This window comes from Mastigoproctus giganteus, chromosome 6 (assembly GCF_048544385.1).
Source record: "Mastigoproctus giganteus isolate SK-2022 chromosome 6, ASM4854438v1, whole genome shotgun sequence".
Lineage (NCBI taxonomy): Eukaryota > Metazoa > Arthropoda > Arachnida > Uropygi > Thelyphonidae > Mastigoproctus > Mastigoproctus giganteus.
The window spans coordinates 141,708,247-141,728,463 of NC_143580.1; the positions used below are offsets into that span (position 1 = coordinate 141,708,247).

Sequence of the window (20,217 nt, forward strand, 5' to 3'; positions counted from 1 at the left end):
AGTGCAAGCCAGAAACTAAAAGACAGTCAAAGCAATGAAAGACAAAACAATCCACCAGACCAAAAAAACCCAAGAATGTCAAAATCAAAAATAAAAACCATGCTTCTTGTTTTCATTTTTGTTTTCTTCTTGTGTTCTTCGATGTTAAAGGAATCATTATGACTGAATACATCTAAAAAAATCAGACTGTCATTCAAACATACCACCCCGAAGACTTGAATTGTGGAAGGATGGTTAGATACTCCAGCACATAACAAACTCTCTGTTTGCCCAGTCAAAAAACAAATCACTGTGTGAACATGGATCCTACTTACCAGACCTAGTCCCTTGTGACATTCTTCAGTGGACCCATTTTCAGAAACATTTTGGTCATTCAGAAAAAAATGCCCAAAATGTTAAAAAGGCTTACAGAAGATGACAAACGGAAATATTTCTGTACTTGGAAGAAACATAGGGAATAGTGCATGCAAGCTCAAGGCAATTATTTTGAAGGGGGAATAACTTGTAAGATATGAAACATTTCATTATATTTATTTTATTGCAATAGTCTCATTATTTAATAATCACACCTTGTACAACAAGCATATTAATTTATTATAGAGATATCAACATTATTAGAAAAAAATTAAATCATTTATTTAAAACTATACACCATACCTGATATATTTGCATTTAACCATTCACAACCATGCTCATCCAATCTAAACTGAGGAGGGATACTGCATGCATTGTTACCAATAATAAACCATGATCTTACTCTGAAAGAAGGATAATGTTTATAATTGTATCCTTCAATATTTATTTCCTTCATCCAAGTTCTTCTAATGGCATTTCTTTGAGAAAAATTGTCTCTTGCTGATAAAATGGCAATAACAAGATCATAGTATTCTGTACAAAAAAAAAATTAATAATATATTTTAATAATCTCATTTATATAAAGACAGCATATAAATTTTCCTTTAATCATTCTGCCTTATAGTTATTTTATAGTTAAAATAATTATTTCAGTATAATTATAATTGTTAAAATTTAACTTTTTTATTAATTAATTTACTTTAATTTTATTTTAGTTTAATTATTTTAATCTTAATATAAATAATTAAACACAAAGTTCAAAATTATATAAATTGAATTGGGTGTTTGTTTTTACAGCAATCAATAAAAACTGTTTTCATGCAGAACATACAATGTGAATAAGGATCAAATATTAGCTATATTTTTTTGCCCTTTTTGTTGATTTGGCAACAAAAAAGGGTAATAATGCATTTAGATCAAGTGAACTCGCAAGTACTGTGGAATTTTGGTAACTGCTTCAAAACTACAAAATTTTATGTATTTGAGTGTATATTTAAGCTTCTGGAGCTCCCAAATATCAGTAGCCCTTAAGTGCATGTCCAGTGCACCTATGCATAATTTACCACCACCAGAAGGTAACTGCTATACAAGGCTCATGAGGTAGAATTTTTCATTGCATGGCCTGCACTAATTAACAGAAGGGACTGTTTTTACAGTCCCGTCTGAATATTTGCTGATGCCATTAACTGATTCTTATAGTGCTTCAGACACTGAGTAATTGGAAAAGTAAGGTGGAGAGGGAGAGGGAGATGATTACTTCCCCCTTGGCAAGATCCTGTGGGAAGTTTGCCCCTCCGCAAGATCCTGGGGTAGGGTACACAAGGGACAAGCAATTATACATGCTGTGTTAGGGTTACCAGGATCACACACAGGCACACATTCACATTAATGAACATTCAATAAATTTGATGAATTAGAATTGTTGGTTAGGTCATCAAATGCAGAATTAAAATATCAGAAACAAGGTGCTGGTCTGACATGGAAAATGCAGAAGTTGAATATGGTCAGTGCAAATGGTACAGAAGGAACATATATGTAGCTCTGTTACAATAGTTCCTAAGGACTTCCAAATATATCTTTGTTGAATACCTCTGCTCAAAATCTCAACAAAAATACTCAATGTCTGTTGTCATCACTTCTGCAGTCATTCATGTATGCTATATTGGTTTTGTTAGTGAGGTGTTGTATGTTCTTGTTTATACTCCGGCATGAAAATCAGGTCAGTAGAGTTTACAATAACTCAATCAATACAAATGTTAATCGTATTTAGCAGTCATGGGCTCGAACCCCAATCCACTCAAAGAGCATGTGATACTGCACTCACACTCCTGACCAATCGGCTACGTCAGGCCTAAAGGCTAGCAATCATCCAACAAAAGTACATTGCAAATTCGTTGGTTGGCTGCCATCGTTGACACAAGGAGCCATCTTTCTTGTTTACAAAATTAAGTATTTTTGCCTCCTACCATATCCCATGGTTTGCAGGGTAGGCAGGTTTTTTTTAAGAAACCCCAAACACAAGAAGTATTAGAACCTATAGTACTTAGTACCATACATGGGAGGGAGGTTAACAAGATGAAAGAAGATATGTGTTGACATTAGACTTGAAATTCTGTAGACTGTAATTTTCAGGAAATACGTATGAGGGAAGGTTGTTCCAGAAAACAGCAGTTGAATGAATAAACAAGGAATATGAAAAGTTGATTCTGTACGTTTGAAGTTGGACAGTAAATGGATGTTGGCTGATGGAGGCACGGGTTCGGACTGTTTTGAAAGAGAGAGCGGGAATTATAGAAGCCAATTCAGAAGAACGGTACCCATGGAAGTATATGTATAAAAGGTATGCAGCAGAAACAATACATCTAAGAGACAGAGAGTGTAGAGACTCTGTTAGAGATGAGTCGTTAATTAACCTAACTTCCCTCTTCTGAATGGAATCTATAAGCCTGAGAGAGGTTTAGGAGGCACCGCCCCAGATGTGGGAACGATATTATATGGTAGGGCAGATTTACGATTTGTACAGAGTGAGCAGCTGTTTGGAAGAAAAGTAATGCTGAGAGCGAAAGAGAAAACAAAGTTTTTTAGATGCAGAGGAAGCAATATTTGTATTGTGCTTGTGCCAAGAGAAATTAGAAGTCAGGGTACTCCCCAGAAGAGATATATCATCTTGCCTAGAAATCGCAGTGTCACCAAAGATAAGCATAGGAGCAGAAGAATCCTTTTTGCAAGATATAAGACAGGACTGAGTTTTAGAAGGATTGAAATTAACTAAGTTGTCTTTGCCCCACTGCAGAATTACCTGGAGATCGGCATTTAAGGAATTGGTAGTGGATATTCAAGAAGTTGAAACTGATTGAGCAGGGCAAGGTTTCTCAAACTGGAATGCATTGTGTTATCATCAGCAAAGCTATGGATAGAATTTCCAGTCAATGGAAGAAGGTCATTAATATACAAGAGGAAAAGAGTGGGGGGAAAAGAACTGAAACTTGGGGGACACCAGCATTAGTGGAGAAATTAGAAGACAGAGAGCCATCTACCATCACCCACATTGAGCAGTCAGAGAGAGAAAACTGGATAACCAATTACAAAAAACAGTTGGCAAACCATAAGATGGAAGCTTGTTTGGAAGACCTTTATGCCAAACACGATCGAAAGCCTTTGAGATGTCAAGAGCAACTGCTTGTGTTTCACCGAACTTTTCCATTGAATTTTCCATAAATGGATGACATAAGCCAGAATATCACCAGTGTATCAACACTGATGGAATCCATACTGGCGATTGTAGATTAGACAGAAGGTTTCTAGATAGTTTAAGAGTTGGTGGTTAATTGATTTCTCCATTACTTTAGAAAGAGTAGAAGTAATCGCAAAGGGACGATAATTGGATGGGAAGGATTTGTCACCATTTTTAGGAACTGGCTGGTTGTGAGCAAATTTCCAAGCAGAAGGAAAAACACCTTTGGAATAAGAAACTGAAAAAAGGTGGCAAAGAACAGGAGTAAGTTAAAGAGTGAAGGTTTTGAGAACAAGTGGAGAAATAGCATCAGGGCGTGGAGTTTTCTTAGCATCAAGATTCGTCAAAATCCTTCTGACGAAAGATCACAGGAAGCATTGAATGGAGCGTGCTGGGAATGGTGGGAGGTGTTTTACCAAGATCATTAATACATGAGTTGGAAGAAAAATGGGACGCTAGCAGGTCAACTTTATCCTTTGCTGAAGTGACAATAGAACTCTTAAAAATATTATGCCTAGTTGCATTTAGTCATACTTGTAGAATAATAAAAGGGTAAAAGAATAAAATTTAAACACTTAACAAGTTACGTATGCTTTTACATTACATGTTTTCTTTTTTTATTATAAATTTTTATCACTACTTTAGAAAATATTTACACTGAAAGTGAGGCCCTTCCTCGGATGAGGCCCCAGACCACGGCTGGTTTGGCTGTAGCATTAACGCAGCCCTGCCTGGCATCTGTTAAACACCACACAAAAAATTAATGTCGCACAATTCGTAGAACATTGAAATGAAGGAATAAAAAAAACTGTATAACCCATTCAAAATGGAAGGTTAATTAATGTTTATTTATAGGAGAATTATGAATGCATAAAAATTTCTCGAGGTCTGAAGTTTCTCATTTTCATTCTAGATGATGAAAAAGTGAAAAACTCCCACAATCAAAGGAAAGATGCAGTGCAATGAAAAAAAATATTCATGTTGGAAGAAACCTGGTTTAACTTTTTATTAAAATATACAATATCCTGCATTTGAAATTCACAGAACCATCCCAGGTAGGGCTTTAGCCCCATGATCGAAATAATGTTAATTTTTTTTTACTGCTACATGATGAAAGCTGAATGATTCTCCAGAACACAGCTTTAGCCTCTCACCACCCTTAATTGCTTTAGACCTTTCCTTTAGAAAATCATGGACCACCCCTGGCAGTGTAAAGTATATTTTAATCAAATTAGCTATTCTGGATATATATGTATGTCCTTCAACCATCTTATTTTGAATAATCCTGGTTTACATCAGTATTTAAATCAGCTATAATAATAAAATTCTTTATTCACAAAATTCTACAATAACAATTCCTGCTAGAGGTAACCATAGGTTACCTCTAGAAGGAATTGTCCTTGTTAAACACCACCTGTTGCCCAGGGATGGCAGAAGATGGCCATATTCTTGCTATTCAGTCATATTCTTGCTATTCAGTATTATGGTTAATAGCAAGTATCTTATACATTGAATTTGTTATTAATGTTCCAGAATAAGCAAATGATTCACAGTTTGTTCACATGTCAATCCACCTGAAACAGGCGCAGATTATTTGCAGTGCAGAAACATTTGTTCTGAGCCGCTTATATAGGTCATTTAAAATTAACATGCATAAATTAAGGCATTTAACTTTTCATTTCCACCATGGTAATGCATTCAGAATAAACATTTACAAGTATTGTCCATCCATAGGTTATTTAAAATATTGTCTAAAAACAACTTGGTACAAGGAGGTAAATAAGTTGGATGGAAGCAACACTATTCCAAACTATGGTATAACCCAGGCACTAGGGAATTGGAAGATGAATCTCTGATAACCAAAGATGAAGAAAATATAACAATGGAAGAACTAGAGTTAATATTACAAAAATCAAAAAACCGAAAAAGCCCAGGCATAGACAATTTGAATGTAGAACTATTTAAATATGGGGGCACCTTACTAAAAAACGCACTACTAAAATTATTTAACATCATATGGCATAAGCAACAGATACCCAAAGATTGGGAAACAAGAATAGTAATCAATTTACACAAAAAAGGCTCCAGAAATAACCCTAACAACTACAGAGGGATAACACTGCTGTCAACTGCTGCAAAGCTATACTCTAATATACTAAAGAATAAACTTAATAAATACAGTGAACAATTCTTAGAAGAAGAACAATGTGGGTTCAGAAAAGGGAGAAGCACAATAGATGCCCTTTTCTCGCTACAACAAATTTGGAGAAAAGAAGAGAATTCAATCTACCAACATTTCTGCTCTTTATTGATTATGAAAAAGCATATGGCAATGTAAACCGGGAAAAACTTTGGCAGATTCTACGTGAAGAAAATATCCCAACCCAACTCCGGAAAGAGATCCAAAGCCTATATAAAAACTCAAAAGTCTGTATAAAATATTCTAATGGCCAACTATCAGACCCATATTATCACCAATAAAGGAGTGAAACAAGGATGTGGACTATCACCAAATTTCTTTAATATCTACATCAATACAATTCTTAAAGAATGGAAACAAACAACAACGGAATACAGTTGAACAACAGGAATAAAATCCAAACTATATTATATGCTGATGATCAAGTTATAATTGCAAAATCCGAAGATGAACTACAGATAGCAGCAAATGAACTTAATAAAATAGGTAAAAAGTACGAGATGAAAATCTCCACCTCAAAAACAAAATCAATGGGATTATGTGGAAAAAAACATACAAAGAGTCAAAATTGTTATTGATGATAAAATAATAGAACAAATATCTGACTTCACCTCTTTGGGAAATTTAATATCAAATGAAGGGAAAGACATCCACACTAAACTACAAAAATATAATAAAATGAATGGAACGGTTAAACGCCACTTCGGAAAACAAATGACAACTGAAACAAAATTAGGACTGCACAACATCACTTCAAAACCAGCTCTCTTCTACAGCTGTGAGACTTTGATCATAAATAAGAAAGATGCACACAAACTAGAAGCAGCACAAATGAAATTTTTAAGACCATTATTAGGCTTTACAAGACTAGACCACCAAAGAAATATAGATATCCGCAAGAAATTAAAAGTAGATAACATAGTAAATGGCATAAAACGGTATCAGGAAAAATGGATCAGCCACATAGAAAGAATGAACCCAGACCGGATCCCAAAATTAGCCTTTAACTACAAACCTACAGGCAAGAGAGATGTTGATCGACAAAGACAACGACGGCAAGATCAAAACCACTTCCAAGAGCTACAACGGAACAGGTATTAAAAGACCTAAGCCGGACCAAGTTCATGATCATCATTCTTCTCTTTCTTGGTGATTCCTTTCTTCTCTCTCTCTCTTGGGGTATTAAAATTTTTTTTTTTTTTTTTTTTGGCTGGTGCAGCATAAGCCTCAGGCTTCCTTGCACCATATAGTTAATAATAATAATAATAATAATAATGATGAAGTTGGACCTTCTCCCTCTTTTAAAAACTGTATAATATAATTTTTTATAAGTTTATGATTACACACACTTGTGCTGATAATAATTTGCATATTGCCAGTTTATGTTCAATAAATAAATAGTATATAAAATTTTTACTTAGTAGTAGCAAATAATGCACGAAAGCAAGCTCTAAAGCATCAGTCAAAAAAAAAAAAAAAAAAATCCCATTTTACCTATCCATCACCTATAACAGTTTGTGCAGTTCTTCCAACATCAGGCGGAAATGTTTGGAAGTACACTTTCACTAAGTATCCCACATGTTTGAAGACAACTGAATGTCTTCAAAGAATGTGATCCAATTTTCCCTAATTTTTTTTACACAACTTTATCCTTCGTTTCATTTAGACGGTAATTCCTCAGATAATCCTTCACTTTAGTGTCGTGAGTCACGGCCAGCCCACAAGTCACCGCTAGTTCCAACCTGGCGTGAATCATATTCTGACGGGCAGTTCCGACTTGACTGAACATGCGCAACACTGACTATATACTGGCCACAAAGTAATAAGATCTTACTCTGATACTAGCAATGTACAACGTACGTGCAGTAATTTTTAATTTTCAGAAAGAATAAAATACAATTTTCTGACTATATAAGAATTTGATTATAAAAATAAAAGTAGACAGTTATAAAAACGATAATGGAAATAGGTAATTAATATTAATTTTTAATTATTATTTTCAGGTAATATATTTTGTATTGCCTGAAAATAATATGAGTATATTTTGTGATTATTTGTATATACGTGTATTTGTAAATAATTACATTTGTAAAAAGGTGAATTAAATAAAAATACAAATAGTACTTAATGCTGTAGATCCAATTCTTTTAACCTTCTATCTATACACAGTGTATTACATGTATCCAGGGCCGCGCCAACCCTCTATTCGAGTGTGCGACGAACACGGGCGGCCGAAATGATGTAGAATCTAAACATAATTTGAATAAAGAAAAAAAAATAAAGAAAATCTTGTGACAATAAACTTTTTAAAAATGATTAGATAGTGAACCTGTAACTTTTTTGATTCTTCATTCATGTATTAATATTTGTTGAGAGCCCATTATACAGTATTACCTAGTATGGTGCATTCGCTGAGACAATTGGATCAAAGTTAGGGAAATAACTCGTTCGTACCTAGTCGCCATCGACTAAAAACTTTTATCAGTTACGTTATAGCGAGTATCGTTTACAGAAGTAATGAACTGAAATTTAACATTTAATTTAAAATTTTATTTTAAAATGCAGTGTATTACATAAGAATATTAAAGGATAAATTTAATAAATATTATCAGCGTTACGTTTATTATAATTATCTATTTACTTAAATTAAATATTAACGTCAAATTACCCTGCGGTAGGTGAATTTTCGTAACTGAAAAATTTATGTATATTATTTTTTTATAATAGTAATAGAAAATATTTTTTTATATTCAGCCATGCCTAAAGACAGCAGACTTACCGAAAAACGAAAAGATTTTCCGGTGCGCAATATCGTAAAAAAATAAAAGTAAAAGACGAAGAAAATAAAAAATCAGAAGGTGCTATTTTAAAGTACAGGTAGTTCTCGACTTTACGAACGAGTTAATTCGTTCCTAGCGTGCGCTCGTAAAGCGGGAATTTATTTCCCATAGACATAAGGTTAAAAATAGGGGTTACGTTCTCAACAATGAAATTAGTTAGCTAATTAAGTTTATGTTTAAACAATGATTGATTTTTCGAAAGAAATGAAAACGTAGCCTGTAAAATCAAGCAAATTATAATAATAGAGTAATTATTTACGACTTACAAATGTTAAAGAATGTTTATTCTTCATCATCTTCGACTAAATGCACACTCGTTGATCACTCAGGGCAGGTTATGGGGTTTTGTCAATGATATATGTATAGGAATTTTGCTAGCAGGGAAAAGGTGATTGTCCCTCTGTATAAGGCAATGGTCAGGCCACGCCTTGCGTACGGCGTACAGATCTGGAGGCCTCATTTTAGGAAGGATGTAGATTTGCTTTAGCGTGTACAGAGAAGGGCAACAAGACTGGTGAGGGGAATTAAGGGATCCTCTTACCAAGAATGGCTTAAGTTCTCCAAATTGCAGTGGCTGGAGACTACGCATCTTAGAGGTGATCTGACTGAGGTGTATAAGTCCTTGAATGGGTTGAGCACGCTGAATTCTGAAGGGATTCTTCCACTTCTTCAGATTACGAACCTAAGGGGGCATAAATTCAAATTAAGGAAAGGCAGATGTAGAATAGATGTGCGGAAATTTGCCTTTAGCCAGCGGGTGGTTAATTGCTGTAATAAACTTCCATCTGTTGTTGTGAAAGTTGATAGGTTAAATAAATTTAAGGAGGAACAGCATCAGACGGCAAACATTTAGAGGGAATGGTTGTGTGAAATTTTTTTTTTTTTTTGACTGATGCTGCATAGAGGCGTTTGTTTCCAAGATAATCTTCTCTTTTAATTATAAATTTCACGATTGCATACATAAGCATTTTTTAACGGCACACACAAATTGCAACTAACATGATTCGCGTGGAGTTAGTGGCGTAGCTAGGAGGGGGCGGTCCGTCTCGGGCGGCACTTTTCACGAAGGTTCTTTTATTTATGTTAACTTAGTAATTTTTATTACTTAATTAACAGAAAAGCAAGAAAAATAACATTTTAGAATATTGTAATTAAAGTTTTACTTCAAAAATAAACATAGTGTTTTCGTAGTACTGTATTTTTGGTGTGTATTGAGAGGGGCGGCAAACTCAGGGACCGTCCCGGGTGGCAAAATCTCTACAGTACAACGTGGAGTAACAAGTTTACGAAACTTAAAAAAAAAAAGGAATGAAGAGAAGAGTCTGAAATTTTATTTATGTTTTTTATACGATTGAAGATTTCAGTAAAAGGGAAACACATTTCAACATAATAACGTAAAATACCACATAATTCCAGCTATCGGTATTTTCGCAAATGCAAGAAGATCGAGTTTACTACCCGTTTATAATTGCTTGCAGTAACAGAAAAGCCCAATAAACCGGAAAGTGCAAATTGTTTTTATTGTTTTGTGGTCGTGACCTCCACAAATGTGCTTTAGAAAAATATCACAAAGACGTTTAAAATTGATTCTTATAACGGAACATATGATAACGATGAAAGTGCAGTGCATTTTAATGATTTGAATTGGTAACTAATACTATTTACAAACCACGCTCATGACCTTTCATATGGCCTTAAGGTCACGCACGTGACCTTGAAAATGACATTTTATAGCGATAAATAGCTTAGTCATACAGCGAAAATTTCAACTTCCGAAATCTTGGAACGAATTACCAAAAAACAATGTGTTATTGGGTTCACTTTACGATATTTTAGCGATATGATGGTGTCTCTGGAACTGATTAATGTCGTAAAGCGGGGTATACTGTATTGTATAGCTACGCACGTGATTTGGAATGCGGTATTTATGAATGTTTAACATTCATTTTTTGCAATTAATGTTCATATTTTCGATTTTCTTGATACTTGGGAAAAAAAACTCGTAAACCCGGGAACTCATAAAGCGAGAAATGCCTGTACTTTCAAAGTCTCGAAGAACCGTCAACATCTTCGAAGTGTCCAGTAACCGTAGCAGAAAGTAGTGAAAGTGGTTCGCTTGATCAATTAAATAATCATCTAATTACTTACAAAGTAAACGATCTGATAGTGGATTTTTTGAGTTTTTAAATGAATTAAAACAGTTAGCTGAAATATTGGAAACCGAAACTAAATTTTCTGATGTCTCTCTTATACGTCGACGTAAAAAGAAAATTCAATTTGAATCATTTGATTGTGAGAAAATCCAGATGAAGGCATAAACGATGCACAGTTAAATTTTAAAATTAATTTTTATTTTTCAATACTATACACAACAATAAAGACAGGTTTGATTTATTAAGAACACATAGTGATGATTTCAATTTTTTATATGACATACTTTATTTAAAGCATGTAACCGATCAAGAAATTCTAAAATGTTGTAAAGATCTGCAAAATAAATTAACAGACGATATTAAGAACGAAAACGATATTGATGCCATTGACATGACCGACGAATTAAAAGTACTCAAAAATATTTTAAAACCAGATTTGGGAGTAACAGAAGTATTAAGAGTATATTTTTGAAAACAAATTTATGCACCACTTTTCCAAACGTAGTGGTTGCTCTAAGAATACTTCTTACATTGCCAGCGAGTGTAGCTACCGAGGAAAGATCATTTTCCAAATTAAAAATTATCTTCGTAGTACAATGTTCCAAGAAAGATTGGATAATTTAGCACTAGTCTCGATAGAACACGATTTTGCTGAAAGTTTAGATATGCACGACGTGATAAAAAAAAATTTATTTAATATCTAGTCATTTTATTTCAATTTATTTTATAAGTTAAATATGTAATAACACATGAATTAAACTTTATACATGTAATTATGTTTAGTTATAAATAAAGGTTATTATTATATATTTATGTATTTTATAACAATTATTATTAATATCTGTTTTCACGATTTTTCTTTCAAAACCAAGTGATATTATTTAAAACATATATATATCAAATTTCGATAAAATTTATTCCACAAAGCTGTCTTAATTTTATGTTACCTTTTCATGTTCAAATATGTGCAGCATGAATAAAGCGTGATAAGGAAATAAAATAAAAAATATAAATATTATTTATAAATTCTAATATCGATAAAATATTATTACAAAAAATGTTATTTTTTTGTGGGGGGGGGATTACAATGTTCTCGGGCGGCATATTTTTCCTTTGAACACGGGCGACCAATATATACCGGCGCGGCCCTGCATGTATCTTTCCCAATTGATTTAGGAGTAGTGTGTAATGGAAACTTATCCAGACACAGAAATTGCGTTTCGAATTTTTCTTACCCTGCCTGTAATAGTAGCGAAAGTTCCTGGTGAAAGGTCCTCGAGTAAACTCAAATTGATTAAAAATCACCTTAGATTAAGAATGACTAACCAATATATGAATTGTATCCACTGAAACTCACGTTGCACGAAATATAAATTAGGATAAAATTATAGGTTATTTCGCGTGGCAAAAGGGAGAAAAATTAAATTAAATTAATACATCTTCATTGCACATGTTCAGTCTATTTTCACTTTAAATGGTTTTTAACAAATGTACCAACATACTTTTTGAAGAGTTTAATATATATATATATATTATAATTTGAAATATTAATACATGTGTATATTATTTAATAATTAAATTTAAAAAATTAATAAATTATATTATATAATAAAGTATATATATCAAATTATATATATATATATATACACTTTTTGGAGAGTTTAATATATATATATAGATCGATAGAAAGTAAAATCATTGGATCAATAGCATTAAGCACTATATGTATTTTTATTTAATTCGCCTTTTCACAAGTGTAATAATTCACAAATAATATTATTTTCAGGCAATACAAAATATATTACCTGAAAATAATAATTAAAAATTAATAATAATTACCTATTTCCATTATCGTTTTTATAACTATCTACTTTTATAATCAAATTCTTATGTAGTCAGGAAATTGTTTTTATTCTTTCCGAAAACGAAAAAATAAAAAATTAAAATTACTGCGAGTACGTAGAACGTTGCCAGTACCGTATTAGAAGATGAAATGCACAAGGCATATTTCTTATGGGTTTAGGTAATTAACTACATGTATATAATATCGGTATAGATACACCATAGTTTACCCATACATTTGAACTACGTAAGTAGTGTAAAGGCATCGTTTTAATTGTATATCATATTGTGGGTAGCTTCACGAGACAGCTGGTATTGCACTACTTCAAAAAAATAACGCTTCTCTAATAGAGAATACTGTTACACGTATTTATTTTCAGTGGATACCACCACCCAGACGATCGTTTCGAAGCTAGTGTGGGTTCATCATCAGTGGGTGGGCAGGTACCTGGTAATGCAACATGCCATCACAGTTGCGAAGTTATTTCCACAAATGAGAGATTAGCATTAGTGAGACATATGATGCAAAAACGCAAGCTTATGCAGCATCAGCCAAAAAAAAAAAAAAAAAAAAATGCTCCCATTTCACCCCTCCGTTCGTTCCAAATACCTGTCCAGCTCAGCTTTAAATTTATTTAGGCTATCAACTTCCACAACAAAGGATGGAAGTCTGTTCCACCAACCAACTACCCGCTGGCTAAAGGCAATCTTCCGCACATCTATCCTACATCTGTCTTTCCTCAAATGGTGTAGGTAGTAATAATGTATTTGAAGATGATGAAAATATACTAGCTTCGAAACGATCGTCTGAGTGGTGGTATCCACTGAAAATAAATAACAGTAGTCTTCTCTGCTAGAGAAGCGTTATTTATTTGAAGTAGTGCAATACCAGCTATCTCGTTGTGAAGGCACCCACAATATGGTTCAAATTTATGGGTAAACTATGGTGTTATATAGTTTACACCGATATTATATTTAACCCTGGGGGCTCACATCTGGTGAGTATTAGCATTAGCATTAGTAGAGGCATACGATGCAAGAAAGCAAGCTTATTCAGCATCAGCCCAAAAAAAAAAAAAAAAAAAACCCTCTCCCATTTCACCCCTCCGTTCGTTCGAAATACCTGTCCAGTTGAGCTTTAAATTTGTTTAGGCTATCAACTTCAACAACAAGTGATGGAAGTCAGTTCCACCAACCAACCACCCGCTGGCCAAAGGCAAATTTCCGCACATCTATCCGACATCCGTCCTTCCTCAATTTGAATTTATGCCCTCTGAGGTGATTATTCTGAGAAAGATGAAGAATCCCATTGGCATTGAGCATGCTCAAACCATTCAAGGCCTTATACACCTCTATCAGATCACCTCGCCGGTGCCTAGTCTCCAGACTCTGTAATTTGCAAAACTTAAGCCTTTCTTCGTAAGAGCAACCCTTTGTTCCATTTACTAATCTTGTTGCCCTTCTCTGTACCCGTTCCAGCAGCTCTACATCCTTCTTGAAATGAGGCCTCCAGACCTGTATACAGTACTCAAGATGTGGCCTAACCATTGCCTTATACAAGGGAATAATCACCTCCTTATCCCTGCTAGAAAAATTCCTGTATATCATTGACAAGACACCATGAGCTACTCTTGCAGGTCGTCTGCACTGCTCAGAGAACTTCATATCTCCCTGCACAATTACCCCCAGGTCCTTTTCATTCTCCACCACTGTCAGTGTGGTACCGCAGAGTTGATACGTTGCTCTGGGGTTACTGTTTCCCATATGCAGTACTTTACATTTGTCAATGTTAAACTTCATTTGCCACCTCTCAGCCCATCTGTTCAACCTTTCCAGATCCTGTTGCAGCAGCATAGCGTCAGTAGTGTCCTTGACGACCCTGCCAACCTTTGTATCATCTGCAAACTTGGACATTAAACTTGATATCCCATCATCAATATCATTCATAAACACCGAAAACAACAACGGACCCAACACTGAACCTTGAGGAACTCCACTAATAACATTAGTCCACGTTGAGCAGTGTCCATTGATTACCACTCTCTGTCTTCTGCCACTCAACCATCCCCTTATCCATAGCAGCAATTTGCCTCCAATGCCACACTGCTCCAATTTGTGCAGCAGTCTTCCATGTGCAACAGTATCAAAAGCCTTTCTAAGATCCAAATATATAATATCAAAGTTATTCCCTGCATCCAGTTCTTTTGTGACTACATCATAGTATCCAATCAAATTGGTCAGGCAAGACCTGCCCTTAACAAAACCATGCTGGGTCTGAGCTATAACTGAATTCTTGTCTAGATGATCCTGCAGTGCTTCTTTAACCAGTGCCTCCATTAATTTACCTGGAACAGAAGTTAAACTAACAGGTCTATAATTACTTGTGTCAGCCTTTGATCCTCCTTTGTGAATTGGGGTTACATTTGCACATCTCCAGTCTATGGGTACCTCCCCTGAGTCCAAAGAAGCTCTCATAATTATGGCTAGGGGTTTGCATACTTCCTTTGCTGCCTCCTTTAATATAACTGGATAGATCCCATCCACCCCAGGTGCCTTTTTTATGTTTATCCTCAACAATCTCTCCTCCACTTTCCTCTCAGTTATTACAAAATCATCCAGCTCACTGCCAATGTTTACTTTACCTACATCATTCTCCTTCCTGAATAACTCCTCATGCGTGAATGTAGATGCAAAATACTCGTTTAGATTGTTAGCCACCTGAGCAAGATCCTCAACTGTTGAACCATCAATATCCAGTGGACCAATCTGATTCATCCCTTTCCTTCTCGAGTTCAAGTATGTAAAGAACTCTTTTCTGTTTTTCTTTGCATCCTTTGCCAAGGATTTTTCGTAGTCTGCCTTTGCCTGCCTAATCTCCTTTGTGACTTGGTTACAGACCAACTTATATCTATCATAGGCTTCCATGTCACCCATTAATTTATATGTATCCCATGCATTTTTCTTCTCTGCCACATGTCTCATTAGTTCATCTGACAACCATTTAGGCCTAAACCTTGAACAATATTTCTTAGTTGGTATGTAAAGCCTGGTAGCCTCCAAGATTAGTTCCTTGAATGCTTCCCATTTTGAGTTTGCTGTTGGTAACATCATCAGTTGGGCTTGGCACACCCAGGGTCCCGAGCTGGATATCATCATTATTATTAGCTATATGGTGCAAGGAAGCCTGAGGCTTATGCTGCAACAGCCAAAAAAAAAAAAAAAAAAAAAAAGTCCCTAGTTGTTGTTGTTTGGTTTTTAGGAGCATTAGCAACTAAGGTCATATTGCTCCGGGGATATGCGGTGGTTATTCCCTGACCTTTCCGCATCCTCTGTATTTGGTGGATCACTGGCTCAAATCCTGGTCTAATCAAGAAGAGTGTGCTACGCACTGCTGCTCCTGCCCACGGAGGCGCCCATTCCCTAGTTACCCTGAGAGAGAGAGAGAGAGAGAGAGAGAAGGGAATCGCCAAGAAAGAGAAGAATGATGATATCCAGCTCAGGACCCTGGGTTTGCCAAGACCATACTCACCAGATGCGAGCCCCTGGGGTTAAATTCTTCTCTTTCTTGGTGTTTCCCTTCTACTTTTGACCCTCTCTCTCTCTCTTTCAAGGTAACTCGGGAACTTTTCTTTTTTCCTGGTGCAGCATAAGCCTCAGGCTTCCTTGCACCATATGGCTATTAATAATAATAAATAATATAGTTTGTTGCCAGTACAGTACAGTAGGTCCTCGTATAACACGTGTTTACATTACACGATTTATAAATAGGGGAATGCCTCCGTAGCCGAGTGGGCAGGAGCGGGAGTGCAGTAGCACACGCTCTTTGAGTAGACCGGGGTTCAAGCCCCTGACTCCTAAATACGGTCGATCTGCCAACCCGCACTGGACCAGCGTGGCAGATTATGGTCCATTTCCCTCAGCATGAATTGTTGAGGAGGCTTCCATCCTGCAGTGGGTTGATAATGGTTGCACTTTACTTTTTATCTTATATAACACGAACCGAATTCGCTTATGCGCGATTCGCCTTTGTGTTTACAAGAAATGGCAGTCGAACGCGGAATTACCCCAATTGAACGCAACACGATAGGAACGAAGAAGATTCTGAAAATGTATTTATGTGTTTTATATCAGTGAAGGGGAAACACATTTCACCATAATAACGTAAAAACCCACACAATTCCAGCTCGATAATTTGCAATTAGATCGAGTTTACGACCAGTTTATAACAGATTCCACTAGCAGAAACGCAACTGGAAATTGTTTTATGGTAGTAACCCCCAGAAATGTGCTTTAGTAAAATGTGAGGTGTTAATAGTGTATCTCGGCCTTTACGGTGTTGTTTATTCAGTTGCTACACGCGCGCAGCTTTGTTTATGTGTATTAAGGGTGCCTCCTCGTTTTGTAATTGTGCTTTAAAAATGAGTAAAATACTTAAAAGGTGTGAAAAGGAAGCGTCCTGGAGAAGACACTGCAGATTCAGAGAGAAAAAAAAAAAGCAATATCGATAAACAGAGGCGGACTGGGTCAAAAATTCTTACCCGGGAAAATTTATAGTGGCCTCATACTATGGTTTATGGCCAAAATCACACCGGCCTCCGGCCCACCGGGATTTCCCGGAAAAGGCTTATGGCCAGTCCGCCTCTGTCGATAGAGAAAAAATATGAAATTGTGAAACGCTTTGAGCGAAATGAAAGACCATGTGATATTGCACGTGCTACAGACCTAAATGAGGCAACGCCGAGAATTACAAAGAATGCAGAGAAAATAAAAACAACTTTCATAGCGGGAACAACTCCAAGTGTAATTAAAATCCATTAGATTAAGACACAAGAATTGGAAGAGATGGAACGGCTGTCTTTTCTATCTGTTTTTCGATTTTCTATCTGTTTGGATAGAAAATCAAACAAAAAACAAGTTTGCTTACGATAGCAGCAAAAGCATTAGCAATATTTTATTACGTAATAGTCGTAATAAAATACTTACGTATTTTATTTAATATAATACATTTTTTACGAATAAAATACGTATTTATTCGTAAAAAATACTTTTTAGTATTAAAAATACTAAAAATACTTTATAATAAATAATAAAAAAATAAATATTTTTTATTATTTATTATATTATAATAAAAATATTATTTTTTATTACGTATTTTAATCGTTATAAAATACGTAAGTATTTTATAACGATTAAAATTACCCGATTATTTATTGTGTTTGGTAATGTTTTGGTTCCAAATGTTTGTTCAATCTTGGGTGGTCGGCACCTAACCCCACTTTTCCCATAGGGCCTGTTGTTTATATTGCACGATTTTGCATTGCACGAGGGTTTCTAGGAACACAACCATCGTGCTATACGAGGACAGACTGTATACAGAAGGGCAGATACAGTGAGTGTCGCGCATGCTCCGTGACAATTCCCAGCACAGACTGGCAGATACAGCGGCAACCGGCAGATTATGTGTCGCGCATGCTCAGTAAGTCGGAACTGTCCGTCAGAATACGATTCACGACAGGTTGGAACTGGCGGTGACTTACAGGCTGACAGTGACTCACGACATTAAAGTGCAGGATTACCATTCCGTAGACCGAAAAATCCTTAGGGCCCACAACTGAAAAAATTAAGTATAAAGTAGAGTAAAGCAAAAAAAAATTATGGTTCTGCTAATAATTATGGAACCTCAACAAGTGGTTCCCGAGTAAATAAAAATATTTTTACTCTCACCTTTTTTGGCTGTAGGTAGGTCCCCATCACGAGATAGCCAAGTAAATAAACATGCAGTTAATACCACAATTACCGCGTATGCACCTACAAACTTTATCATAAATCAACCATATATGTTCACAGTACGTATTAACAACGATAAAATTAGGAGCCCTAATCAAAAAAGTTACTTTGTAGCCTCAGGATTATTCAGTAAGCTTGTTCTGCTACAGACGAACAGGTTTGGCTTGTCACTGTTTCCTTCACTGGGTATCACATTTATGTAAGATTGTAAACAGTACTTAGCTGTGCTATCTAATTGTTTCAACTTTTTTCCAAGTGGTGCCGCTGTCAGCGCCCAATACCAATTCGTAACTATTAACTGGAACAAGACAACTGAAAACACAAATTTCTACATTTTTTAATATGTCAAAAAACAATAAATAGACAAACTTTTCATTCAACCTCGGCATTTGTACCGACGGTGCTTCCGCGATAACAGAAAGGAATAAATAAAAGGATTTGTAAACTTAGTAAAACGACAATTCATTTCTCTTCTTTGTAGTGACATGATTGACTAGGTGTGTAATTTTAATATATTATTTTTGAGTTGTACTTCCAATCAATATAGACGACACTTCCAATCAATATAGTCCATTGATTATGCACATGAACAAAATATTTTATTAGATCTATAAAAATACACTGAGGACAAAAGGGCAATACATAATGCACATTTGTACTTTCTTCATTCTTATGCGCTGGAAGGTGTTTATTGACTGTAGCATTGAATCGATCCAATTTTTGCCTTCGAACTTCTGTGGTAATTCATCGGAACCACACCATGTTTTATTTCTTGTTTAATGCATATTTTAGAGAAAACAGACAATCGTAACTTTGGGTTTCATGATATTCATTTAGATAGATGTCTATTTTAAATCAATGTTTGGGTGAAATGGAGCGAATACACAGAGTGCAACAATTACAAGAACTCAAAAAGGATTTTCATGATTGACTCTATATCAGTGTTTCTTAACCTGTGTGTCGCGGGAAATGCAAATAAAAAAAATTAATAAATCCAAGTTTTAAAAAAAAAATTCGTTTCTTTACGGTGCGCCGATCCGAGTTACTTCCGGCGGTAATTTTGTGACGTCACGTTTAATTACTAGAACTATATCTGTTCACCTTTATTCGGCCATTTTTATCACTTAAAGGTCTCTCCCGCAGTGCATTTTACAGTTGTATATATGTGCGTAAAGCATGGGACTACAAATTAAGTGCAACTTGTAAGCAGCATAGTAAGGAATTTCCTTTGTGTTTTAAAAGTACTTTTTGTGTTTTTATCTCTAAAACGTCATATTCAGTTAATTCGTATAGAACAGGTATTATCAATTAACTGTATTAGTTTCTAGAAGTAACTTTAACTTTAATTTTTTTTTTTTTTTTTTTTGTAAAGAACAACCAGACAAGATATTTTCGAAGTAATGAATAATTATTTACAAAAGTGTGGTGTATTATGAAAGTCGTGTGTTGGCATTTGTACCGATGGTGCTTCCGCTATAACAGGAAGAAATAAATAAAAGGATTTGTAAACTTAGTAAAACGACACAATTCAAATATTATTACAACTCACTGTTTTTATACACAGAGAAGTTCTAGTAGCGAAGACAGTTGTACCCGATTTAAAACTTAGCAATGGTTAAAATGATCAATTGTATCAAAATTAGACCACAAAAAATGTGTATTTTTGGAAAATTATGAGAAGAACTGGAGTCTGATTATTTTTCTTTAATAAATGCATACATCTTTAATAAATGCATGGCTAGCAAAAGGAAATGTGCTTATGCTTATGTACGAGTTGCGTGAGGAGATGTTCATATTTTTTCACTG

The 20,217-nt window shown here is 35.1% G+C and overlaps 1 protein-coding gene across 1 annotated transcript in view; it reads right to left on the bottom strand.

Annotated features, from left to right (window-relative positions):
* Nucleotides 1-18,624, bottom strand: part of LOC150084626 (UDP-GalNAc:beta-1,3-N-acetylgalactosaminyltransferase 2-like) — a 185,834-nt gene extending 167,210 nt beyond the window's left edge. Inside the window, exons 1-2 of the mRNA XM_090375365.1 lie at nucleotides 18,349-18,624; nucleotides 658-888 (exon numbers count right to left, since the gene is read on the bottom strand). Of these exons, the coding sequence (XP_090231491.1) occupies nucleotides 658-888; nucleotides 18,349-18,448 (331 nt within the window). The 5' untranslated portion in view covers nucleotides 18,449-18,624. The remainder of the gene's footprint in view (nucleotides 1-657; nucleotides 889-18,348) is intronic.
* Between the last annotated feature and the right edge of the window lie 1,593 nt (nucleotides 18,625-20,217).